Source organism: Rhamphochromis sp. 'chilingali', assembly GCF_963969265.1.
Source record: "Rhamphochromis sp. 'chilingali' genome assembly, chromosome: 21".
Classification (NCBI taxonomy): domain Eukaryota; kingdom Metazoa; phylum Chordata; class Actinopteri; order Cichliformes; family Cichlidae; genus Rhamphochromis; species Rhamphochromis sp. 'chilingali'.
This window is the reverse complement of record NC_137949.1, coordinates 6,087,189-6,114,200: the sequence shown is the minus strand read 5'-3', so window position 1 is coordinate 6,114,200 and position 27,012 is coordinate 6,087,189. Positions and strand designations below refer to the sequence as shown.

Here is a 27,012-nt window from a genome sequence, read left to right as displayed (position 1 = left end):
ACATATAACAGAACTCTTTCCTTGAACATAAACATAAGAGTTACCCATGTCTGGATGAAACCTGACAAGCACAGCAAGGGTTTAGTTGCCGTACAAGATCCATATATTTATAGAACATTAGACTGTGACAGATGTATAGAGAACGGATCTTGGAGAATGATAGCATACTAACTGACTTTGGAAACAGAGATCGTGTGAGAAATGAGTAATTGTTCTCAAAGCCTGAAGATATCCTGTCCTGGAAACTGAGATTTGGCCTGCAGCTTCTTTCCCTCTCACAATATGCCAGTTAGCCCATAGTTACATTCTACATTGCTATTTTTAGCTGTGAAAAATTGGAACCAACTATAGTACCAAACAAGGCTTTAGCCTAGTTTAGATTGTAACACTGTGAGGTGATAGTCAGGGTTAGACTAATATAAGATGTCCCAGAATACCATTAACCCAGGGGGAATTGTCTATAGAAACATTTGACTATATAATGCAAAAATGTAAGTTTTTAAAAACAAATGCTTTTGTATAACTGAAAAAGGTTTAACAACAGATCATCTCTGTGCATCTGTTTATGGGATGTCATAAGATATATTTTGCAAAATGCGCAGTGAACACAAACAGCCGGGGTATTTTCTGGTGTGTTTTCTCAAGAGCACACATGTGCAGCAGGGATGACCTAAAGACCTGAGCTTCTCTTAGTTATTTTAATCTCAGATGTCTCTCACTCTCCCTGTTTTGTTCCATACAGCAGAATGCTTTGTCAACAGAAACAGCATAGCTTTCTCCCTGCTGTTGGCTGTGTATAATTACTGGCTTTCCAAAACATTATGAAAATGTTCAAATATTAATATGAAATATTAAAATTCTTCATCTTAAAAATGAAAGGTCTGACATTTCTAATGCACTGAAAAAAGACAAGATATTAACAGAGGTGTACATATCAATTAAATTACATTATTAAAGCCAAATTTTTACATAACAATTCCCTTACAGCAGACAAGTCAGGCAGATTATAATCTGTACCTAACATAAACTGCCTGGAGTTTCAGGGAAGAGCTTTCAGATGAGCAGTGAGAGTAGAAATAAACCCCTCTTCATGATCAGTTTGTTATCATGTTAACTTGAAGAGATGGCTGCCAGGGAAACGGGAGTGCTGCCTGCAAAAGTTGCAGAAGAAGAAACGTGAGCCGAAGTGCTGGATCTCAGCCAAATAACGAGAACTGTGGCTTTCCTGCAACTTTTGACCAATCACCTTAGTATCCTGTTCATCACACATAATAAAAAGCATTTACTGTCTGGGTGTGGGGCTCTTTGTTCATTTGGGTCTCCAGTGCGAGCAGAGAGAGACACAGCAGCCTTTTGTCTCTGAGCCAGAGAGAGGAGGCACTATGGCACCTTATAAAACTAATTTGAAATTCTAAATGTTTTGATAATAAATTGTGGAGCACATTTGTCTTGTCTCACATAAAAAAACAGTTCATAAGTAATATTTTAGGTTCTGAACCAAACCATTTTTTCTTTACCAGTAACTCCTGTTTTGTAAGTCACATATCCAGCTTTGGCATGAACAAAGCTAAGCTGAGTGTGTAAGCTGAATATGTTAAAGAACACCATCAATGACATCATCAGAAGCTTCTCCATAGATATCAATCTAATTTGCATAGTTGTGGTTGTTGCTCTCTCAGGTTTGACCAAGCTGCAAGGTGCTGACATGGAATAAAAGATAAATATAAGCAGGAGACTGATTTAAAATCTGAGTGGCTTGTTTAAAGTCAAAACAGAAAGAGATCCGAGTCACTTCAGGAGAAAAAAATACAGTAAAATAAAATACAAATTCATCATGTAATGCAATCACAGTTATATATATTTTTAGTGTGGTTAGTTTTAGTTTAGTTAAAGTTACTGCGATGAATTAATGAACCAATATGACACTGATGGGAATTGTTTCCATCGTGTAGTTTGATTCTAAAATATCAGTAAAATATCAAAATTTTGTATCTATTGTGGGTTTTTTGTACCTTACAATATAAAGCATCTTGAAGCAACTGTTGTTGTGATTTGGCACTATTTGAAGTTAAAAAAACTGAAATCAAAGTAAAGAAGTGGAAACATGAGGCTTAACACTGCACTGATAAATGCACTGGATCACAGCACTTGATTCATGTTTATTGTAATTGTTTGTGTGTGCACAGTCAGTGATGTTTTTTTGGTCTTGGAAAAAATCCCCTCAGCAGTTCCTTTATTCGCTAAGGTTAGACAAGTGTCGGTGACATGCACACATGCTGCTGCACAGTCAAACTGCTTCCTCACACAAAAGGAAGTGCAGGCACACACAGGCAGGCACACACTAACTCAACATGCACGCCCATCCGCTTTTTATTCTCGGTCACATAAATAATCCAATTGAAGGCTGGTAAAAGCCTCCCAGTCTGCAGGCTTCAGCCCTTAAGTCTGTCCCTCCCAGCATACAAGCTGTCCCGAAAAACCCAGCACAGCATGCTAAGCCTCCCAGCAGACGCCTTTAACAGCCCCACTTCGCCAAAAAAACACACTTACGAGCCCTGTTTATTTGTTTATTTATGTTCCCAAAATTCTGCAGAACAAGGATGAATACCTCAAAGAAGATACACACCAAGTCAGCTGCAGCCAGCTCCTTCTGCTGTGTAATCAGATCTGTTTGTGTGCACTTACTTTGTGAAATCAAATCATTTAGCATGTACACAAGCATTTTTTTTATGGTTTTTACAATTAAAGTCAAGCTAGCAATATATGTTTTTTTAATTAACCAGAATAAAAACCTTTCTCAAGACTATTAAAAGGTGGTTTTAATAAATGTGAAGGGGTTTATTATAAAAAATTGTATCTAAATATATTCTGATAAATTGCAGGAAGTACCAAAAACACACATAAGCATCAGCTTATTTGGTGTGTGCCTTAAGGTGGATCTTCCTTTGGTTTAGCCTCGTCTTTACATTTTACTCAAATCTTTCATTATTTATCATTTAATTTGGGTCGTATAAACATGATTAGCAACAAATCCGAGACCAGGTGGGGCACAAAGAAGTATCTTTAAAGCTTTAAACTTAATGGCACAGCCAGTCCAACGCTGGTATTTAGAGTGTTTGATGTTTCTGGTGTTAGAGGCTGAGCAGGCAGTGCACAGTAGGTTCTGCTGCTAAAAATAGCCAACAACTAAAAGAAGTCATGCTGGTAAATGTGCTGGCATTAAACCATACAGATCATCACAGGAACTGCACGTCCCATAAGAAACAACTCGGTGCTGCTATTAAAAATTTAAAACGTCAAAAGACATCAAAACAGGCAGAAATATGTTCAGCCTTTTGTAACTGTTTTCTTTAAAGTTTGTGATCGCAACACTAAAATCACACACTGTACCATTAAGGTGCTTCTGACTGTGATGAGGAGTCATTAGCATTTCCCCAGTTAACAAAAAACAGAGGAATTTTCTGATGAAGACAAAGCTGCAAAGTTGGGATTTGAAATAATAAACCCCGCTGATGCCCTGAGAACAGCAACTGAGAAACAGCAAATTTGCACTTTTCTAAGGGTAATAAATCCTTTTTAGACTGGTGAAGAGGCGTAGTAGCCTAGGGAAGTAGTAAAAAGAAGAGCCTCACTTACAAAGTAGTTACGTAATAAGAGCTCTGGTGACTTGAGGTTTGGCATGCTATGACTCTGAAGCCCCATTTGCGCTGCATCCCTCTCTGGCTCACATTGTGCTGTTGCATCACTTCATTCTCTCTATTTACCTCAGTGTCTAATCTGCTCTGAAGGTAAGGACCTAGTGTCTATTCTCTGCTAAAGGCCCTGTGAAAAAGAGTTTTGAGTCTTTTCTGCTGACTTACAGATAGCAGGGCTTGAACAAATAAAATAACTCAATAAAATGATGAATACTGATGCTGGCACTTCTGTTTGCTCCATGTTAATGTGAGGAAGATGAGTTTTCTTTCTTCATTACTCCACACAGACACATTTATTCACTTGTTTCCTTTCATTGAACAGTTACATTCTCTGTTATCAGTACACACACTTTTCTGTCTCAGCCCTGTTTTCTGATGTATGATTTTTCCATGCAGTCTTTATACTTAATTTCAAAACACACAGAAAAACATGAGTGGATTTTAAAAAACAACTCAAGAACTGCACTATGATAACGCAGGATCCTAATTCATTTCAGTCTCGGTTGTAGGTTACATGGCAAAAACAATTGCCACAGAATAGCAAAGTGCAGCTGGGGAACAATTCAGAAATATCTACTACATTTACTGTATGTTCACATCACACACAGAAGACCCTACGTGTCTTGTCTAAGATAAAGGTTAAGTGTATGTTCCACAAAGTTTTATTCAATTCAATTCAGTTTTATTTATACAGCACCAAATCACAACAACAGTCGCCTCAAAGTGCTTTATATTGTACAGTAGATATTACAATAATAGATACAGAGAAAACCCCAACAATCATATGACCCCCTATGAGCAAGCACTTTGGCGACAGTGGGAAGGAAAAACTCCCCTTTAACAGGAAGAAACCTGCAGCAGAACCAGGCTCAGGGAGGGGCGGCCATCTGCTGCGACCGGTTGGTCTACGCTCATGAAGACACAATTGCTCCGGAAGTTTTGTGCAGCTTTGCAAACCTGCACTGTGCTGCCTTGTTGTTTATTAGAGAGAAGAGGCTACAACAAGCCATATTGTTCCGTCTTTTCTCTTTGACCGTCATGAATACGCTGGGACATCCACTCCTTGTGGCACTGTGCTACACACAAGTGAACTGCTAAAACTTCTGCTTTTATAGACATACAATCACACTTGATGACTGCAATTGCTTAAAGAGCATATGTTCCACTTTGACATCGGGGTACAAAACTTGTAATTTTTAAGATTCATCACACAAAATTAGATGTGTTTTTGTTTAGTTTTTTTTAAATCCAAGAATCTATTCTTTGTAATTTAAACTATTGAGATCTGTTGGATCTGCCTATAATGGTTTTGATGTCATTTACAGTAGTCTTAACCCAATACTAGGCAAAGAAAAAACTATTTATATTATAATTTATTTTTTGATTCTAACCAGTCTGTGGAGCAAATGTAAAAAGCCCAACAAGATAACAACAATCACAATTTTTGGTTTGTGAATCATCAGGTCCAAGATATACAATATAATATAAATCCATCTATATAATATTAGTATTGCTTTAGTGTATCTTGTGTCGATGGTCTGCTCTATGAACATGCATTTATAGTCATGTCACATTACTGGGATGTCTTCAGTGTTGAAACATGACTGGTTCATAGCCTCTTGCGGCCACCAAAGGTCCAATATCTTGCATCAATCTATTAGAGCTCTAATCGTTTGTCTATATTAGTTTATACCTAAAACGACCTAATTACTGTCAAATTGCAAAGGAACAGACATACTGTACACTTTAACACTTGGTTTATGGTGCTTTTCAAATATCTGGACAGCAGAGCCTTTTATCAAAAACTACAACTGTGCAAAAAAAAAAGAGTCAAGCACCTAAAAATACCACCAAATATTTATTATCAGCAGAAAGAAACCCCCTCTCTGAATTTGCATCCCAGCAAGTTTTGCATCTTAATGAGAATGAAACTGCAGACTTAGCTGTAAATTACTCAGCAGTATTGAGCTGCTGGCTTAACGTGTAGACGTGACCAGTGTGACCGAAAATCCTTTCTCCCCGACACACTTCTCAATTACATCCACAAAATATCGAAGGAAAAATGCAGAGAGAAATACAGCTGTGTGTTCTGCAACTGCAGCATCAGCAATGAATTTGCCATTTGTGATGTTGCTATTAGAGGATGACCTGAAGTCACTGCAGAAACCGAGACACATTAGAACAGATGATGGTTTTCCATTCTGTGATTGTCCAATTTTGGTGAACCTGCAAGAGTTGTAGCCTCAGTTTCCAATTCTTAGCTGACAGCATTCTGCAGCTGCAGACCATCTGCCTTGAGGTTCAGCATGATGATGTGTTTCTTCATACCTTGGCTGTAACAAGTGGGCTCCCTATCAACTCAAAGCACTCTGGCCATTCACATTTGACCCCTGGGATCAACAAGGCAGAGAACTGCTGCTCACTGAAGATTTTTTAGGGGGGACCTTTCTTTGTGTGTGGAATAATGCAGGTAGATTATCAGTTTCAGAAATACTCTGGTGAGCCAGTCTGGCACCAACAATCTTCCCCCTTTCAGGGTCACTTAAACTGCCTTTCTAATTGTTAATATATCATTTTTAAGTTCAAAAGTTCAAAAACATCTAGATAAAAAAGACAATTTAAACCTCTCTTTAATGACTTGGAGGAAATGGACCCAAATTCAAGACACACAGCGAGTAAAAGTTCAAAAGCCAAATCTTAAGTCAAAGCAGACAAGTCATCTACAGAAGAGGCAGCAGCAGGTTGATCAACTAGGTGATCCACATTTGATGTCATGGGCTGGGTCTGTGACCCAGTGTTTGAGTTCTTATATATATTTTGGTATTCATTTGTGCCCTAGTTTAGTTCATCTAGTTAATTTCGAGGTTGCTGTTTAGTCCTTTGTTTCTTAGTTGTTTATGTCATCTCCTCCTGTAGTCAGTCTCCCTGGTCCGTGCGTCTACCTGTCATGTCTGTGTGGTTATGTTCAGTTCAGGTCACGTCTAATCCCCATGTTTCCTGTTTCACTTTGAAAGTCTGTGTCTAATGTCAGTGTATGTAGTTTCACTTTCCCTGTCCTGTCATTAGGTTCATGTGTATCAGCTGTTCCCCCTCATGTGTTTCCACTTCCCTTGATCATCCCTTATGTGTATTTAGTCTCTGTGTTTCATTCAGTCTGTGTCGCGTCGTCTGTGTTCCCACCCTCCGTGTTTCCATGCCCAGTCTTTTGTATCCCCAGCCATAGCCTTACCATAGTTTGTTCCCAGTTTAGGTTTCTGTTTAGTTACTGCTCTTGTGCTGCCCTCATTCTTGTTTGTTTCTTTCATGATCATCAGCCACAATAAAAGGCTCGCTTTTGTTTAAGTTCACTCCCGTATCCTCACTTGTGTTCGCACCTGGGTCCACCACACACATCTCCGCACGGTCTGTCTCCACAAACCGTGACATTTGATGAGTGATGGTGATGAATTGACAGAATACAAGACATAATTGTGGAACACAACACCAATGAAACTAATCAGACTGGGCCAAGCAAGGATGGAAATTTACTAAATACTGACAGTAATACACAAGAGCCAATGATTACAATTTTTAAAAAAAAAACTTCATCAAAACACAACAATTGAAAAAAAGCATGACACTGATGGCTTTAGTCAAAGGTGCAGTGTTTTAAAAAGTACTACGACCAGTGGTTAATCAAGTGGATGGCAAATATTGGAGAAACTGATTTTTCCATTTCTTTTTGGATCACAAAGGAGGCCAAGGTGTCATCTAAATAATGGAAATCGATTATAACTGTTTGGAAATCCACAAAGCCTGTAATGGCAAACTGTCTATCCTCAACATGACCCACCAACTCACACATAGGTGGACTGGCCATCAGCCCACTGGGCATAAGAAAGAAAAATACTTTTCTTTCTTATTCTCATTTAAAATGTCTCGCTTTTAAATAATTATCTGAATCTTACAACCAAAGTGATCATCTGATGTAAAATGTATAGAAATTCATTATTGTATATAGTAAACATTAAGTCTAATATACCCTAGTAAGCTATAGTACTTTTTCCTTTGGGAAGGCACCATGTGTGCAGTCTGCACTTCTGTTGAAGAAAGATGTTGAATCTATTTAATTACTGTAGAAAAATAATGGTTTCTGTGCATTTGTTTTACCCTGGCAAAAAATGAAAGTTGATTACGTCAAATAAGCATCATGAGGCAGAGGGTGGGGGGTGGTTCCCTATTTTTTTGCTGGGAGTTTGCAACACTGCTAGTTGGGTATATGTAATTATTGATTAGGTTGTTTGATATTTCCGGTAAGTACTGTTTAAAATACCAGAATAGGGAGGATCGTTTAAGGTTTTAGGTTTAAGTTATACCAACAAGATAGTGTACATCACTGTCACAACAGCATTTGTTTTCATAGGCTTTATGGTTTTCCCTATAATACCTGGTGGGCTGGTCTCTAGTCAAAATGCCCGGGCTGATTTTTTGTCCCAGTCCAGTCCTGAACTCACATAATGCAGAGTCTCAGCCATAGCAAAGCTAATCAAATGCTCTTTTTGGCTGCAAGGTAATCTAAAGTACTAAAAGTCTAGTGTTTTACTATCAGTTTTTAATTCCAATGTTTGATAGCAAATATTTCAACAACAGTAAGATCCACAGTCTTGACATGCTGCACAGCTAATAGGACTAACCTTATCATTAACTTTGAATTTAAGTGTCATCCAAAATCAAAAACAACCAAAGCAAGAAAAAAACTTTGTTTATATTCCTATGTTTTCAGGCCCCTTGTCTTGCTATAGTGCAACCTCATCTCATCTGAATGTTTTTGCTAGAATTCCTTGACTGTACAGCATCTAAATCAAAATCAAATGGTTACCAAATGAGTTATTTTAGAAATGGTAGTGCCAATTGTGTCATGTCATGAGTTCTACAGCAGTTTGTTCAAACATACACAGTTGAAGTCAACTTTGGTGGGGTATGTGTGGCAGGGGTACAACTAGATATGAAAATTTAAAAAAATATTTGGGGGACGTGAGACTTTGTGTCGTGTCTTTGTAGTTAAATGGATTATCCCACATTTGGAAGGTAAATGCCAAAATGGAAGGCATTTTAAAAAGAAATTAGCTCATGTTCAAACTGCGTAGGTGAGGTGTTAGATGAACCAATCCATTAAGAAATACACATCTATGTATAAAAGCCAAACGAGGTACTTGAGCCCTCCAGCAGGGTCGTAAATAACAACGTTTGGCACTCTACTGAGTATTGTCTAACACAGAGTTCAAAAATTTAGCTTTTAGCATTCAAGTTTCAAAAACAAACAATATTGTACTGGAGAACAAGAAAAATGAGGAGTCAACAAAATGAGGAAATATAATTCAAGTCAAAGCATGACAGCGAAAAAGAGAGAATGATAAAGAGAAAGGGCTGAAGGGAGAAGGTAAAGTGCTTACAGGCGTAGATTGGTAGCCAGCCACGAGTGACAGAACGAGTTAGAGCTGACACATATTCTGGTCTCCTCACAGTCCCAGAAGCCCAGTCTTAGCTCCCTCCAGAAGTTGTTTGTCTTCATCATTGCGGCAATGTAGCAGCTGCCAACCATCCTGGGAACTAACGAGCTACAGCAGAGAGGAGAAAGCTCTGGCCGCAAAGCTTTCTCTATGTTTACATGAAGGTACCGCTGGGTGAAATTCCTACAGGGCACTGCGAATAAGTGTCCATCTTTACAATTACCTCAGTTTAGAAAAAGAGCCGTCCAAAGACAAGGGATTGCTTCCCACTTCTTCCCAGTGCAGCTAAGCTCGTCTAAAGGCTCGTTCATGAATCAAGTCCAGTTCTTAGGAAGGTGATGAAGCTGTCAACGCATGAAGGAAGGTTGCGTTTAAAACTAAAGCAGCCACCTTATTGTAATGTTAAGGGGTTTTGTTTTGGTCTTTTTTACTTTTTAAAGCTTCACTTAGCAATTTGTTAGTGCACTGCTGCTGCATAATCAGCCTAAATCACACACTGGGGATGCAATGAAAATGAGCATCATGTCCTTTTCTAACTGACATGCACTCATTACTAAAATAACAACTGAAACTGAGTTGTTCTCAGTTCATAAGGACCAGACAGGACAAGTATACATGGAAAAGTAGAAAAATTACGCTCCAGCCTCCATCAGAAAACCAGAAATGTATTTTTTTCCTCTCTTTTCACTTCTTAAAGTAATATTTTGCCCAGAGACTTAATAGTATTTGGTAGAAACAGATTATTAAACAAAATTAATATAATTAAAATGTAATTATAAGGAAGACATAGGAAATTCAATTGACCCTTGGTATGCGCATGAATTATTAAAACATGATGAGCCACGATGAACACTGGTGAGCTTTACACACAACATTAATCCCATTATTGTCACGTGATTGTAGGTTTCAAATGTATGGAGTAGTTCTTTTTCATTACTCTGATATTTCAGAATTTTAATTAGAGAAATTGGAAAGTTTATATGCAATGACTATGTCTCATTCATATTTTGACAAGTTAATGTCAAGTAATAAACTAAATTTAGTCAAAGGTCATAGATGGACTGCCAAATCATTAACTACACTGAACAAAAATATAAACGCAACACCTTTGTTACTGCTCCCATTCCCCATGGGATGGACGTAGAGACCTAAAATTCATTCCAGATACACAATATAACCATCCCTCCCAAACAGTGGTCACAAATCAGTCCAAATGTGTGGTAGTGGGCACATCTGCTATATTGAGATAATCCATCCCACCTCACAGGTGTGCCACATCAGGATGCTGATCTGACATCATGAGTAGTGCACAGGTGTACCTCAGACTGCCCACAACAAAAGGCCACCCTGGAATGTGCAGTTTTTTGCGCTATTGGGGATCTGGGGACCCAGAACCGGTCAGTATCTGGTGTGACCACCATTTGCCTCATGCAGTGCAACACATCGTCGCATGGAGTCTATCAGATTGTCAATTGTGGCCTTTGGAATGTTGGTCCACTCCACTTCAATGGCTGTGCGAGGTTGTTGGATATTCGTGGGAACTGGTACACGCTGTCGTATACGCCGGTCAAGCACATCCCGAACATGCTCAATGGGTGACATGTCCGGTGAGTATGCTGGCCATGCAAGAACTGGGACATTCTCAGCTGCCATCTGCCCTGAACAATGTGAACCATGATTCATCCGTGAAGCGCACACCTCTCCAACGTGCCAGACGCCATCGAATGTGAGCATTTGCCCACACAAGTCTGTTACGGCGAAGAGCTGGAGTCAGGTCAAGACCCCGATGAGGACGACGGGCATGCAGTTGAGCGTCCCTGAGACGGTTTCTGACAGTTTGTGCAGAAATTGTTTGGTTGTGCAAACCAATTGTTCCAGCAGCTGTCTGGGTGGCTGGTCTCAGACGATCTTGGAGGTGAACCTGCTGGATGTGGAGGTCCTGGGCTGGTGTGGTTACACGAGGTCTGCGGTTGTGAGGCCGGTTGGATGTGCTGCCATATTCTCTGAAACGCCTGTGGAGACGGCTTATGGTTGAGAAATGAACATTCAATGCACGGGCGACAGATCTGGTTGACATTCCTGCTGTCAGCATGCCAATTGCACGCTCCCTCATTGCTTGTGGCATCTGTGGCATTTTGCTGTGAGACAAAACTGCACATTCCAGGGTGGCCTTTTGTTGTGGGCAGTCTGAGGTACACCTGTGCACTACTCATGATGTCAGATCAGCATCCTGATGTGGCACACCTGTGAGGTGGGATGGATTATCTCAATATAGCAGATGTGCCCACTACCACACATTTGGACTGATTTGTGACCACTGTTTGGGAGGGATGGTTATATTGTGTATCTGGAATGAATTTTAGGTCTCTACGTCCATCCCATGGGGAATGGGAGCAAAAACAAAAGTGTTGCGTTTATATTTTTGTTCAGTGTAATTAATTTCTTAAATTACAGTATTTTAAGACATGTAGATGGCTGGTGTGACAGAAGTGGATGCTAGGTATAGGATGATGGAGCAGCTAGATGAAGAGGATTAAAGCCTCTGATAGACCTTTAGCTTACAGGTCTTTTTGCATTTTGGAATTTTATATTTTCAGTAAGTATTTGGGTGGAGTTTCTGTTTAGAGGGGTGCAATGGTGAAAGGTTGACATCAAGACAGTCCTGAGTTTAAATCTGCCAACCTGCTGGGGCCTCTCTGCTTGGAGTTTGTACGCTGGCCATCAGTGTTAGTGTTACTGTGGGAGTGAATTGTTGTCAGTCTCTATGTCCTGCAATAGACTGACAATAATGGTTTGTTTAGTTTTTTACTGTTTCCTAAAGAGTTGTGTTTGTATACTTCACCCTCCAAACTTATCTTCAATAAAAAATGATTATTTTACAAGAAACATAACAAATTTGTTGCTATTATTTTCAGCATTATTTTCAATAATAACAATTATTGCTTAAAAGCAATTTGCATGTACATAAATTACAGGTAAAGAAAAAGAATTGAACAAATAAAAGAAGTAAAAGGCACATATGATAGGTTTACATTCCAACATAATTTGAAATTCAGAATAAATATAGCATCAGTCAAAGGAGCTTGCAAAGAAAAGCGTCTGGACTGAAGAAGCTTCTTGGATGAGAGGTGAAACGTCTTCAAGCAACTTAATGGTATAGAAATGATATCTTGAATTTGGATGTAAACATGTTCACCCACATGTTTACATCATCTCTAAAATTAGAAGTATCCTGTCTCAAAGTGACCCTGAAAAACTAGTTAATGCATTTATTACTTCTAGGCTGGACTACTGAAATTCATTATTATCAGGATGTCTTAAAAACTCCCTGAAAATCCTTCAGTTAATCCAAAATGGGTCCCTGTTAAATCCAGAATTGAATTCAAAATCCTGCTGTTAAGGACTTAAATAATCAGGCCTCATCCTATCTTAATGACCTTGTAGTACCATATCACCCTATTAGAGCACTTTGCTCTCGCACTGCAGGCCTACTTGTTGTTCCTAGAGTATTTAAAAGTAGAATGGGAGGCAGAGCTTCCAGTTTGGATTCAGGAGACAGACACTATCTCTACTTTTAAGATTAGGCCAAAAACTTTCCTTTTTGCTAAAGCATATATTTAGGGCTGGACCAGGTGACCCTGAATCCTCCCTTAGATATGTTGCAATAGGTGTAGGCTGCTGGGGGACTCCCATGATGCATTGAGTATTTCTTCTTCAGTCACCTTTCTCACTCACTATGTGTTAATAAACCTCTCTGCGTTGAATCATACTTGTTATTAATCTCTGTCTCTCTTCCACAGCATGTCTTTTATCCTGTCTTCCTTCTCTCACCCCAACCGGTCGCAGCAGATGGCCCCGCCCCTCCCTGAGCCTGGTTCTGCTGGAGGTTTCTTCCTGTTAAAAGGGAGTTTTTCCTTACTGCTGTCGCCAAAGTGCTTGCTCACAGGGGGTCATATGAATGTTGGGTTTTTTTCTCTGTATGTATGGCTCAGCTAGGGCCATACAATATAAAGCGCATTGAGGTGACTGTTGTTGTGATTTGGCGCATATAAATAAAATTGAATTGCATACATACATATTTAAACAACAACTGACAGTGTACTATGTATTATAGATTATTATGGTGGGAAGATGCCAAAAATACAAAGGTTAAAAGGTAAACATATTATCCAAAATACAAAATGTCTTGTGTTATTAGTTACAATATACATCAACATGTTCATGTACTCTAGATGCAGGTTTAAGGGACAAAATAAAAGGTGTTCATGTGGCCATCAATAAACGGTAAACTACATACTCAAAGACATGAATACAAACAAACTGCAGCGAAACCTGCTTCAGAGAAAGACAAGATTTCCTGTTTGAATGTCAGTAAAAATGGGCAAAAGGGTGCAGGACACAATGAGGCTATCTGTATTGTATGTATAATTTATCACATTTAAGCCACACTTAAATGGAAAAAAACCCTACTGAGCTGAGGGACTATGAAATATGAAACACGACAAGTAAACAACAACAACAGACTTGTTATGAAAGAAAATCAGACAATATGATGTGTGTGAAGAAAAAATAGAAAATGCGCCAGAATGGCAGAGAATAGTGTTTGATTAGGACTTGTGTTCGCAAGCCCGTACTTTCAAATTTCTCTCAAAAAAGAGAGAGAGAGCACAGAAATCCCTAAAAACCTAAACAACAAGCCTCATGTGTGGCTGTGAAACTTCTGCTTGAAGCTTCACAGTTTTACAAAAGATGAGCAATGGTATCAGAAATTATCATGCTTCTCTGGTAAAAAGGCAAAAAACACATGTCTGTGGCCATAAAACCACTGAGGCTACAAGTCTGCTCACACTGCACTAGAAAACTTATAAGATATTTAGCAAGTCAAATTTGCTCAACTGTATCGATCTGTTTTTAATGAATTCAGCCCCAGCTGAGCCATACTTTTCTCTTATTTGGAACGTCAAAACTTTCCAAATTTCCAAATAATATCCCACTTTTCCAGAGAAAATAGAGCTTTGGCTCAAATGTGTTCTAGATTTAGAGTTGATTGCATGAAATTGACAAGTAAAGCATGGCATCAGAAATTAAAATACTTGCTGTTGAACATTCACACTGCTTAGTCACTATTACAGTGAGTAAAAAAGCTTAGAAAGCTAACCAGCCTAAAGATTCATTCTCACTATCACCAGCATCCAACAAGCCATCAAACTCAACTTAAAGGCTTGATCACTACATAGAAAGTAGTGTATATGACACCTGAACTTGAATGTTTTATCGTTTTTCCAGTTGCAATGTTTTTGATATTTCAAAAGCAAGAAATCTCACGCAGACTTGTCACATAAAAACAAGATTTACCAGAACCTTCAAATGGGGACTCGTGACTACTAATGTCAAACTTTGTGTTTTGATATATTTGTCACTAGAGCATGGCTGTGCCAGCAAAGGAAGTTGTACTGAAGATATATCATGTTAGTCAAAGTGTATCAAAGCTGTAATATTTAAAAAAAAACCTTACTGTAAAAAGGTGAGCTGTTGTTTTGCAACAACACAGAATGCCCCCTGTAGTACATAAGCAGTGCTGTGTGCTTCTCTTTACTTGACTGTTTTAAAAATTCAGTGTCACCGTGACATGTTTGTGTTGGTGTCTAGCATCAGCAGACACTGCTACAGCACAGACGTAATTCAACAACCAACCTGCATGATAATCTGATCTTGCTCTCTAATCTACATCATCTTGGCTTTCTGCGGGGAGTGGAAGTCCAGTCATTGCTTGATGCTATTGGCCAGAGGAGCAGACAGCTTGGGTTGGTAGACTAAATACGAAATTTAGGTGCCACTACTACTGACCCTGTCAACAGCAGCGAAGCCTGAAAAACTATGAGTCAATTGTGTTGTTGCACTGATGAGTACGGTTGTTGTCACAACAGCGTCAGTGCATCAACAATACTGTCTACTTATTAATGAAGTAAAGATGTAGATGTGTTACTTTGCTTAAATTTACAAAATCCCCAAACTTTTTATGTGTTTTTTATTTGTTTTATTTGATGGGTCTATGCACAGTTGTGGTCATGTACTCATGGTGATTTTGGGCTATTAATGATCTCTTAAACTGATCTTTTTACAGGGTGAAAGGATTTACAGCATACAACTTAATCCAAATCCAAAATAAACTCTACAAGTTTGAGTTTATTTTTGGATTTTCCCTAATCCACACACACAGGGTCAAATACATACATACATACACCCTTGGACATTTAACCTTTGGTTATCTGTTAGAAAGCTGCACCTCAACAAGATATTTTTGGTAGCCATCAACATCTTTTGCATAATTCTGGCTGAATGTTTGACCATTCTTCTCTTCTTGGCAGAACTGGAGGAGTTTAGTATCTAGGCTCATTTTTACCTGTTTCCTTTTAACTATCTGAAAACCTAAAAAAATCATTCTAAAGTTGGCTTTAGAGAATAGGTTTTTTCTAAAACCAACTGTGAAGTCAAATAAAGAACAATCTGACTGTCAGTGATGTGAGAAGAAGTCATAAATACATCCACCTACACAGAAAGCAGCAAGAAAGGTTTGTCAGACTGCAAAGTGGAGTGATGTCTGTTATTATTACTATTTATGTACCATGTACAAAGAGCTGAATGCCTTACCCGCTTGCGCAAGTTACAGGTGAGGATGAGGTTGCGGGAGAAAGAGTTGGCGAAGGAACTGTAAAACTCCAAAACTTTGAGCAAAGCTTCCCTCTTGATGACGTGGAGGTCACAGTAGGTAAGCGCTCTAACATTTGCACACGCATGTGCAAGAGTCGTTTCTTTCCAAAAGACATCTCCGAACACGTCACCTTTTCCTGAGGACACAGTAAACAGGAAGAGCATTTTATTCATCAGTGACAACTATCGCAACATCAATTGTTTACAAAGATGACAGCTGAGGTAAAGCACAGAACAAGCCCTGCATGCCCCACACATTCAGTAAATTAATACTGTGAAGTTACACAAGTTATTCAGATTCCTGCTGCTGTGGCACAGCACAGCCTAATGTTGGAAATGCTTACCAACAATGAGTTACAAGCACGAACACACTAAGAAGAAGTGGGGGAAAAAAAAGAAATCCTGTCCTGTTATCTATGAAACTGGAAAATCATGTAAGATTTGTTTTGTTATATAAATCTGTTGTGTCTGCTTTTGTTTGGTAAAGAAAAATAAATCTATGTATGTATACAGCGGCTCTTTTTATTTTGCAATTTGCAAGTTGGGAAAAGGTCCAAGTTTAATAATTTATTTTATTATACAAACACAAATTTGCATTTAAGAAAACCTGACTTTTCTTTGTATAGGCTGTCAGTTATTGGACATACAAAGAAAATCATAATTGGCAAAATACAGTATCCGCAGGTCACACTTACAAAAAATGGTAAATGACAATCGGCCGATAAAACTGCAATTTGTGCATCTCTAGTTTAATTGAAAAAATATAGAAGCCTTTAAAAAGTATCTCATAGAAAGCAAGAAAAAAGTGTAGACCACAGTCATATAGGACTGGGGAGCTGTCTGCGATCTTCTGGCAACTATGACTCACTACACCTGTCACTAGGCCTCAATGAATGAGGCTGAATATACTATAAGAGCTGCTTGTAATGTATAACTTGAGATGTAGTGATTTACTAGCAATTTCTGAGTATGTCTACAAACAACCCTGTCGATGTCTGATATGGAGCCACATATACCATTGCTGCATATTTCTGTGTTTTACCACCACCCACCAAAGTGTGAGTTTACATGAGTTAAATGGTCACACAGCATGGAAATGTCATTTAAGAAATACATTAATATTTAATGAGAATGACATTAAATCTCTGTGTGAACCACACTCTTCTTCTTCTATCAGTCTACGCTTTGTTCCTTAGCAACAGTTTTACCTGGCCAAGTCCATAGCAAATAGACCTGCTGATTTAACCATTTTCATCATTAAAAGTTGATGGCAGCTGGCATGTAGTGGGTATGGATACTGTTATGTTGCCAGGTAGATAACTAATAAACCATAGAAGAAACCAGAAAAAATATTTTTTGAAACATTGACTATAGAGTTCTGCTTCACCCTTGGGTGTTGATCAACGTGTCTGAAGTATAGCAAATTTCTTTGAAGCACTTAGTCTTTGGAAATAGAAAGTTCACCATCCATGACGTGTATGCTCAGTAGATGGTTCTTATATAGCCCTATTCTACTCCACTTGAGCATTCCAAGTGCTTTATAAGCATGTTGGCACTGTTGGTAAACCTGGGTGAGCTACAGACAGCCCATCTAGCTGCCTCTATTGCCAGATGGAGCAAGTGTACAAATCATGTGGTGCAACTGCTCTGTAGGCTACTCCTGCTTGTGCAGTGGTTGGTCTGCCAACCAGTCGGAGAGAAGAGCAAACGTGTCTACTGTAGCCACTACCTGTGTTTTTTGTACTTTTTAAAAAACTATTAAATACCTACACACACAGAAAACAACTGCAGTAGCATGACAGAGTATGCACGAGGCTGCTACATAACCTTTGTTTTTTTTTCTAGGAGATTCATAAAGTCTTTAAAATCTTTTTAAAAAATACAGTAGGAACATATCTGAAGAACAGCAGAATTTAAAAAAAATCTTAAAAAAGTTATGACCTAGTGAATAAACAAAAATTCAGCTAAAACCTTCTGGATGATGAAGCAGATGACATATAGCAGACGTATATATGTATAGCAGATGAATGAATATTTACACTTGTGAGCACCTCCTGAGCAGTGCCATGCTTGTTGTCATAATAACAACACAGGAAGAGAACAACAATTATAGGAACGAACGAATACATCATGTCATCAAAAAATATTTGTGATTGATGAATTCAATGGTGCCTGATAGTCAAAACATTAATGTGTATCAATTGACTCCAAAAAGGCTCCAACCCCACTGTGTTTCCTGATATGAAAAGAAATGAAGTTATAAAACACAAAAATAGTTAAAAAATGACCCATTATGAAATCAAGATATCTTAAATAGGCAGCATACAGAATATAATGGTGCTTCTGCATGACTTTTCCCAGAAGACATCTGTGCACTCTGAGCTCAAGAAAGTGAAGACGAGACTCAAATCTGTGTCAAACTTGCCACAACTATCGTCTCAGCATTTTTCTGACAGCTGACCTGGATAAGATGTGACAAAAAGCAGTCCACGCTGTCCACAAGCTGTCACAACACGCTGAGTAATACGCGTATACTGCTTCCAACATACAGTCGCAAAACGAAGCATGTATGCCACTGTGGGTGTGTGAGTGAGTGAATCTCATCTTGACAATCCCTCCTTTGCACCCTCGAGGGCCCATTTCCTTCTGAACATCCAACAGAGGCTCAGGCAGCAGGACTCATCTGGAATGAGCTCCCTGGAGACCCACAGTTCCTTGCCAATTAGGAGTCTGGATGTGGATGTGGTCACGCGGACCAGGGGGTGCTGAAGATGGTGGCAATGTGTGCACTGAATCTAACGCGTACAATGAGATTATAGATGGATGAAGATGGATACATTGGGGCCATAACCCCCATTTCCAGGCTCTGCAATACTCCTGATCACTCAAACACATCTAAAGCCTTCATATTATTCTGCCTGTCTGCAAGAAGGAAAGTGGTGTACAGTGTTAGACTATTGTTACGTTTCGGTGTTGTCGGTGTGTTGTTTTTGGCGTGACTGTTATGTATTTCCTGTTTTACTTTGAAAGTCTGTGTTATCTTAGTGTTTTCAGTTTACGTTTCCCTGTCTCGTCAGTTCTAATTTGCCCCAGCTGTGTTTCCCTCCTGTTGTCCAATTTCCTGATTGCTCCCTCTATGTATTTAAACCCTGTGTTTCAGTGTGTCATGGTCGCGATCTCCCCCCGTTGTAAATAGTTTGACGTCTTGTGTTTGGTGTTTTGTTATAAATAAATAGTCTGTTGTAAATACTTTCGTCATGGGATATTTTCGTTTTGGGATTTTGGTGGAGGGCCTTCGTGGTTTATTTTTCCTTATCTTTGTTTTTCTGCGTTGCACCCCGGTTGCCTAGGCCGGGGTGTAACATATGGGGGCTCGTCCGGGATCGCTGGAGGGTCCGAAGGAGGGACAGCTTCGGCCTTGTGCCTTCACTGGAGGATCCGAGGGACCGCTTCAGCCGTCCGCCTTCGCTGGAGGGTCCGAGGCACCGCTCCAGCCTTCGTCTGCCTTCATCCGCCTTCGCCGGGGGGGGAGGGTCCGTGGGACCGCCCCAGCCTTTGTCGTCGCTGGAGGGTCCGTGGGACCGCTCCAGCCTTCATCCGCCTTCGCTGGAGGGTCCGAGGGACCGCTCCAGCCTTCGTCGTCTGCTGGAGGGTCAGTGGGACCGCTCCAGCCTCCATCAGTTTCATCTGCCTCCGCTGGAGGGTCCGAGGGACCGCCTCAGCCTTCGTCGTCTGCTGGAGGGTCCGAGGGACCGCCTCAGCCTTCGTCGTCTGCTTGAGGGTCCGTGGGACCGCTCCAGCCTTCATCCGCCTTCGCTGGAGGATCCGAGGGATCGCTCCAGCCTTCTGCAGCTGGTGGGCTGCGTGTCCGTGTGTGCAGCTGGTGGGCTGCGTGTCCGTGTGTGCAGCTGGTGGGCTGCGTGTCCGTGTGTGCAGCTGGTGGGCTGCTCGTCTGCCTTCGCTGGAGGGTCCGTGGGACCGCTCCAGCCTTCATCCGCCTTCGCTGGAGGGTCCGTGGGACTGCTCCAGCCTTCGTCGTCTGCTGGAGGGTCAGTGGGACCGCTCCAGCCTTCATCGGCTTCATCTGTCTGGATCAAACTTTTCACTTGGTGTTAAATGTTTGATTTTTGGGTGGGGGGAACTGTTACGTTTCGGTGTTGTCGGTGTGTTGTTTTTGGCGTGACTGTTATGTATTTCCTGTTTTACTTTGAAAGTCTGTGTTATCTTAGTGTTTTCAGTTTACGTTTCCCTGTCTCGTCAGTTCTAATTTGCCCCAGCTGTGTTTCCCTCCTGTTGTCCAATTTCCTGATTGCTCCCTCTATGTATTTAAACCCTGTGTTTCAGTGTGTCATGGTCGCGATCTCCCCCCGTTGTAAATAGTTTGACGTCTTGTGTTTGGTGTTTTGTTATAAATAAATAGTCTGTTGTAAATACTTTCGTCATGGGATATTTTCGTTTTGGGATTTTGGTGGAGGGCCTTCGTGGTTTATTTTTCCTTATCTTTGTTTTTCTGCGTTGCACCCCGGTTGCCTAGGCCGGGGTGTAACACTATAGATAAGAAGCAAAAAAGAAATAATCAACTCTCATATGCAGTCTTAAAGCCTAAATGTTATCTTTTTGACTGCAGCCAAAGGTTACAATTTTTGGACTAACAGTGTAAGTCTTAAGTTATCAGCAAACACTGATAAGCTTTGTTAGAAAGTTGCATTCATACCTGCTAATAAGTAGCAAGTAACAGACTAATAAAGTACTAGAATTTTACTCACCAAAACTGAAGCATAAACTTTGTTGCAGAGTCTGTCATAGCTCAGCATATATTTTAATCTGGGGCAGAAAATGTGTGCCCACAGTAGCCTGCAACGGGCTATTTTGGGTCGCTATATAGGTTTTCTATGGGCAAGACTATTATGGGTTGCCCACAGAAAACTGTAATGGGGGACCTTCAGGGTAAAACTACTATGGGGCCTGTATGGGCTAACCCACAAAGCAGCCACAGAGGGTTTTCTCTGAGCAAGCCCACCGTCGGGTACCCAGAGAATTTCCTCTTGGGGATCCAAAAGGGCAAAATTGCTACAGGCCCCACATTGGCTACCTTTGCCCATAGAAAACTCATGTGTTCTGCAGCTCTAATTAGAAAACTGTCTCAAGCCCCTTGTGTCTGCAACCTGTTAATTAATGAAACCACACCCTTAATCTTAAGAATTAGTGTCACTAGTGGTGACAGCAAAAGTTGCAGGCCTTGAAACAAATAGCTGATGGGTAGTAGCAGCCACCACATTAGAGGCTAAAAATCATGAACCACCCTAAAATGGCAATTAACAGTTAGCATTCTCTAAACAGATAGATTGCAAATTGCATTTTTCTTGCCCTCATCAATCATATGCTGGTCTGCCAGTCTGGCATCAAAAATCTGAGATGATGCAAAGGAAATCAGCTGACTAGCATGTTGTAATATTTGTTCATGTTGTTTGGACAGGTTTTCTCTACTATAGAGAATCTTCAACAACAGTTCAGGATTTTCTGTTTTCTGCAATCCAGATGTTGATATTATTTAACCATCTATGACTAACAAAACCCTCACAAGAACAGCTCATTCAGATGGCTGGTAGTGAAAATGTTACAGCATGGCCTGGTAAACAAAGCCCACATTTTACTCCACCTTTGCTTTTGTGATCAACTTTTTGGCTTCTCAGGCCAGACCACAAATTGTACGACCATAGCACTGGGATGTTGCACTCCTTCCTCTTGTAGAATCTTTAATTTGACTGTTTTATATGCTGTGAAGGAGTGCTACCTTTTCCTGATTGGGGCATGCACTTGTTCCTCATCCTGCCTTCCTCCCCTTTCTGCTTCTTCTCCATTCTGGCTTCTGTCACCAACTGATTGGATCAGTGCCATAGTTCTATGCTGCACCCTCAGAATAAATATATTTCTGTTTTTTTAAAGGGCTGCCAACTTGCCATTCAAGGCAGCTGTGATTTAGTATGAACACCTAAACAATCTCTGCTCTTTGTGAGTAACTATATGTGAGACAAACAGAGTTCAGGGTAGGGTTAGAATTCTTTTGCATTGTTTTTTTATATTTCTTTTTCCTCTTGCTATTCCCTGGAGAATGAGCCAAGAGTTAGATCTTTCTCTCTGTTGACTTAGATGGGGTCAGGGGCCTCACTTCCATTTTATTATTTTTAAATAGAATAATTAGGTAGGTTGGGATATTTCTGCATGAATTAAACTTTTTGTTTGTTGATTAATTAGCACCCATTTGCCCTGGTTGAGCTGTGCTTGATTTGTATTTCCACTGTATAAACTTTACTCAATCAGAGTGTGTCCAAACTTTGCTTGGACCTCTGAACATTACTTTCCTGTTCCCTTTCCTGTTCCCTAGGAAGCTGCGGTTCTATTCTATTATTATTTCTTTCTTTATTTCAACATGAAAACTAAAATCATTGAAAACGCTGAAGAAAAGAGACAAATCAATCACAGGTCAGTAAATTAAATGAATGTGAAGCGCATTTCAGCATGACCTGATCTTAGAATGCCAATAAACAAGCTACCCTCTAACTCATATTAACCTAGTTTACTTGTTCAATCACATCTCATCCCGAATCTGTGTCAGTATAGTCTGAGTGCTTTAAATGTTCAATTTGGGGAAAACAGTCTTGTTTTTTTCTGATCTTTCACTAAGGAACCCCATGCTGAAACAGCCTTGGCAGAGAAAACAACAGATGTTAATTCCTCCCTGCTGAATTTACTTCCAAGGTTTGTTTCCCCCATATTATCCCGACCCTCTGTGACACACTGTACAATAATACATCTTTGATCCCACTGGAATCCAACAGGACTTGCTGGGTGCCAAATCTTAGCCAACATAAACAACCCAGAAAAAAAAAGAATCAAAACAGATCACAGCTTTTCTTAGGCATCAGTGTCACTGAGACAAATGCGGTGTTATCCGGTGTTATCCGGTGGTATTTATGCAGATGAATGCATTTGCTCTAAATGAATTACACTGGAGAATTTCTTCTCTTTACAAACACCAACTCACAGTTAACGTTCTGACATATGTGTATCCCCCATCAGCAGAAAAAGAAATTACCTGTGGGTGGATGTGCCCTTCTATTGCTTTATCTAGCAGTGCTGCCCAACCTGATGGCAGTCCAATAAGATACATGTCAAGGTGGTACTTAGAACCGGTGTGCTGATGCTGCTGTAACCACTGTCAGCCCATTATCCTGAACCGAGTAGGTGGAGATAGTTATACAGCTGCAGTGACACTGATATCCTCCAACAGCAGCATTAGTGGTCCTTACTGTATTAGAAGCCCCACTATTACCATTTGAAGCCCATGCTGGCCTTGCCGCAGATAAACTGTCCACTTGTAGAAATGCTGTAGATATGAATGATTAATAATTTCTAGTGAAGATATAATTAAGTTCATTCTATTCTCAACAACAGGAACTTGAACTGCCTCAAAGTCCCAACATGACCAACAAGGTATTAATCAGCACTACTTACTCTAATAAGATGATTAATTAAAATAATTAGCTAATTAAATAGAGAATGTTGCTGCATGTGATTACAGCAATATGTCCACAGCACAAGCTTTATGAAGTGTAACCAAGGTGACCTGAAGGTCTGAGAGGGTTTAAGCACCTGGGAAGGGATCTCAAGACTGCATTGTAGGCGGTTGACAGGTGGTGTCGTTCTCTGTTTAATGATGGTTGTTTACAGTAGATACAGAAGGCTTCCTTTACTCGTCTCTCAAACCATCTGTCTTAATGGTCAGAAATGTGAATGTTCTTCTTCGGGTACAGATATACAGCTGAGTCTTGACTTGTTGAGGTAGCTGTTGAGGTGTTGTGCCATGCATCTGTAGAGTGGCTGTTTGGTTTGTACCATGTGGATGTCTCAGCACTCTTCACTACACTGCACAGCATAGACTATGTTGTGTAGCTTGTGTTTAGGAGTTTTGTCCTTGGGGCAAACCAGATTTTGTCTGACGGTGTGGCTGGATATCATACTTAGAATTAAATTGTCCCAAGTTTCTCAGACAAACCTGCTACATAAAGGATGAAACAGAATGCTGTTCTGTTTGCAGTGTTGGGGAGTGATGGAATACACGTACCGGCGTTACGTATTTAAAATACAAAACATGAGTGAATGTATTTGGTTACAGTTACCGTTTAAATGGGTGATAATCAGAATATATTTACTTTGTTGAAATAAATAGAATACATGGCAGTCATTTCTGGTTTCATATGTTTGGCTATCCCCTTTCTATGCCTTCTCCAATTTCTGTTATAAAATGCAGTCGGGTGTAGGTTTAGCTCAGTTGGATGAGCATGGTTAGAGCAGCCAGCGCAGGTTTGAGAACAACTCACGGCTCTTGTTTTAATTTTTTTTTTTTTTTACTCAGTTTCCATCTGGGATTAATACAGTACAAAACACGCAAAAAAAGGCTCTAATGTAAGCGTCCCGTTAACGCTGGTGACGTCAGTTACACAACGGACCCAGAGCCAGCATCCACGGGCAGGATCTCTTATTTGGAAATTCCGACACCACTTCATAATAAGAATAGGATGTGTGAATCTTCAGTATCTTCAATGTACTATTGCTATTTGATTTTTATTTATATTTATTTATTAATGAACTCATCACTGAGCTAACATTGTTAGCTGCCGTTAGCTGACTGAAGACTGTTAGGCCGTTTCTAAATACTCATGTACGCAGGTCTGTACTTGCGTTTTCGCTAGTCTGGACTTCCTAAATTCACACACGAGTCCAGACTTCCCGAGAACGCAGCGCGATTGTTCTACAATTGGAATGGCAGTGTACTTGATGACATCACAGCTGTCATTTTTACTGCCATCCCCTCTTAATGTAACTGTGATTAATATTTGCAATGGAAATTACACATGACATAAAAACATTATACATGATATACATGTTTAAAAAAAAGATAATTTGAACTGATTTTAACTAATCTGAATTGAATAAATATTTAAAATATAATCTGATTTTAGACTTGATGGATAGCATTAACAACCTGCTAGCTGCACGTAGTCATGTGCAGTTCCACATGATTATAAACAGACAAAAAGAAAACATATGACTGATACAGAAAAAGTTTTCTCCACCAGATCACTGCAAAAAGTGCAGCCTTGCCTAATGTCCACCCTATTGTTACTCATTTTATATTAAGATTTGAAAATCTAGTTGGTACTAGAAAAATTTGCATTTCCTGTGAAAATGCTGTGTGGATGCTTTAAAGCTGAAGCTGTCTGCAAAAACTAGCTGAAAAAGCTGAAAAGTTGCAGAAATTGTAAAAACTTTGCAGAAGCAAAGGAACTTTGCTAAAATGAAATAACTTAGCAGAACTGCAATATCTTAGAGGAAACATAATACTTGGCAGAAATACAATAGTATAGCAGAACTTTGTTGTAACTTACCAGAAACATGATAACCTCTCAAAAATACAAGAATTTAGGAGAAATAGTATAAGATAACAGAAAGAATATATTCAGCCAAAAATACTTAAGCATGACAGAAACACAATGATTTAGAAAAATAGTACAACACAGCAGAAATACTGTGATTTACCAGAGACACTGTGATGAACTATGAATATTGTAATTTTAAATCAATACTATGTTTTAGCACAAATACTATAATTTGACAGAAATACTATCATGTGGCAGAAATACTATGTTTCAGCACAAATACTCTGGTTTAGCACAAATATTATAACATAGCAGAAATACAATTATATAGCAGAAATGCTGTATTTAGAAAGAAAATATAATATAGTAGAAATAGTATGATTTAGCAGAAATACTACAATATAGCATAATAACAATGATTTAGAACAAATACTATGATTGAGCAGAATAGTAATAACTTAAGTGAAAATACTAGAAAAGTAAGATGACAAGCTGAAAAAAAAAACGGAACATGGTTAAGTTCCCTCAAAACTAATTATTTTTCACCTGTGATAAAAAAATAAAGAAATAAAAATAAATGTAAAAAACAAGAAGGAACAGCCAACAGATACACACAAAATCAAATATGTATATACAAATGCACAGAGAGAGACACACACGGAGGGTCTATGCCAGTCAACCAGTCTGAATATAGCCTATTATATGTTTTTCTAACAATGAGATACTGCCCTAAAGAGGGTCTCTCTCTCTCTCTCTCTCTCTCTCTCATGCACGCACACACACACACACACACACACACACACACACACACACACACACACACACACACACACACACACACACACACACACACAGGGAGAGAGAAGTAAGCTGCTGAATTTGAATCCACCAATCAGAGAGGCTGTGTACTTTTTCCCGCCAAAACAGGTGCACGCAGCACAGAGAGACACAGGATTTTTGCAGTCTATTTCTCATAATGACGACTCCCCTCAAACAAATGACCATAATTTCCTAACCGTAGGTGCTAGAACGGTCATTCTTACACCGTTTTGTTCAGAAGAGATGGGGGAATCTTAAAGTGTTGACAATTTATCATTAAAATATGAATTATTAAAGATATTTGACTTCTAATGCACCATAACTGAGTAGAGCAAAGCAAAAACTGTCTTGACTTGCACTCAAACAACGCTTTCTAACTCTAAATCTATTTGGAGTATTAATATCATTCTTTCACCGTAAGAGACAGCAGGCTTTGGTGAACAATCATGGAAATTTTCAGGTCTCTGTGGAAATCCATTAAAAAGATATGACGAGAGAAAAAAGTGGTTCATTTCCAGAGTTTGAAATCTGAAGAAATCTGAGCGAAGGACGAATTTCCTACCCTCAAACAAGTCCAACTCATTTCAGAACGGTAATAGGTGAGAAAGAAATTCTTGAATTGTGAGGGTCAGGAGTGTCTGAAGATATACCGGGACAAGCCTCATGTCTTAACTTTGCTACGTTAAGGAGATATGACAATTCGAAAATGCCTCTCATTACAGAAATCAGGCGGTGATTTTGAACAAACTCTCCATTGACTTTCTATGGAGAGTTTTCCGACTTTCTGTTGGTCTGAGGAGATTTGCCAAAATTCTATAAATTCCACAACAATGATAGTGACATTTTCAGAAAGCCAGC

At 39.5% G+C, this 27,012-nt stretch overlaps 1 protein-coding gene across 1 annotated transcript in view; it reads right to left on the bottom strand.

The window, feature by feature from the left end:
• The window catches only part of kcnh5b (potassium voltage-gated channel, subfamily H (eag-related), member 5b), a gene marked incomplete at both ends in the record, with an annotated part of 195,333 nt that overhangs the window by 39,049 nt on the left and 129,272 nt on the right, over positions 1 to 27,012 (bottom strand). The window contains one exon of the mRNA XM_080870988.1: positions 15,836 to 16,032. Within this exon, the coding sequence (XP_080727114.1) occupies positions 15,836 to 16,032 (197 nt within the window). The remainder of the gene's footprint in view (positions 1 to 15,835; positions 16,033 to 27,012) is intronic.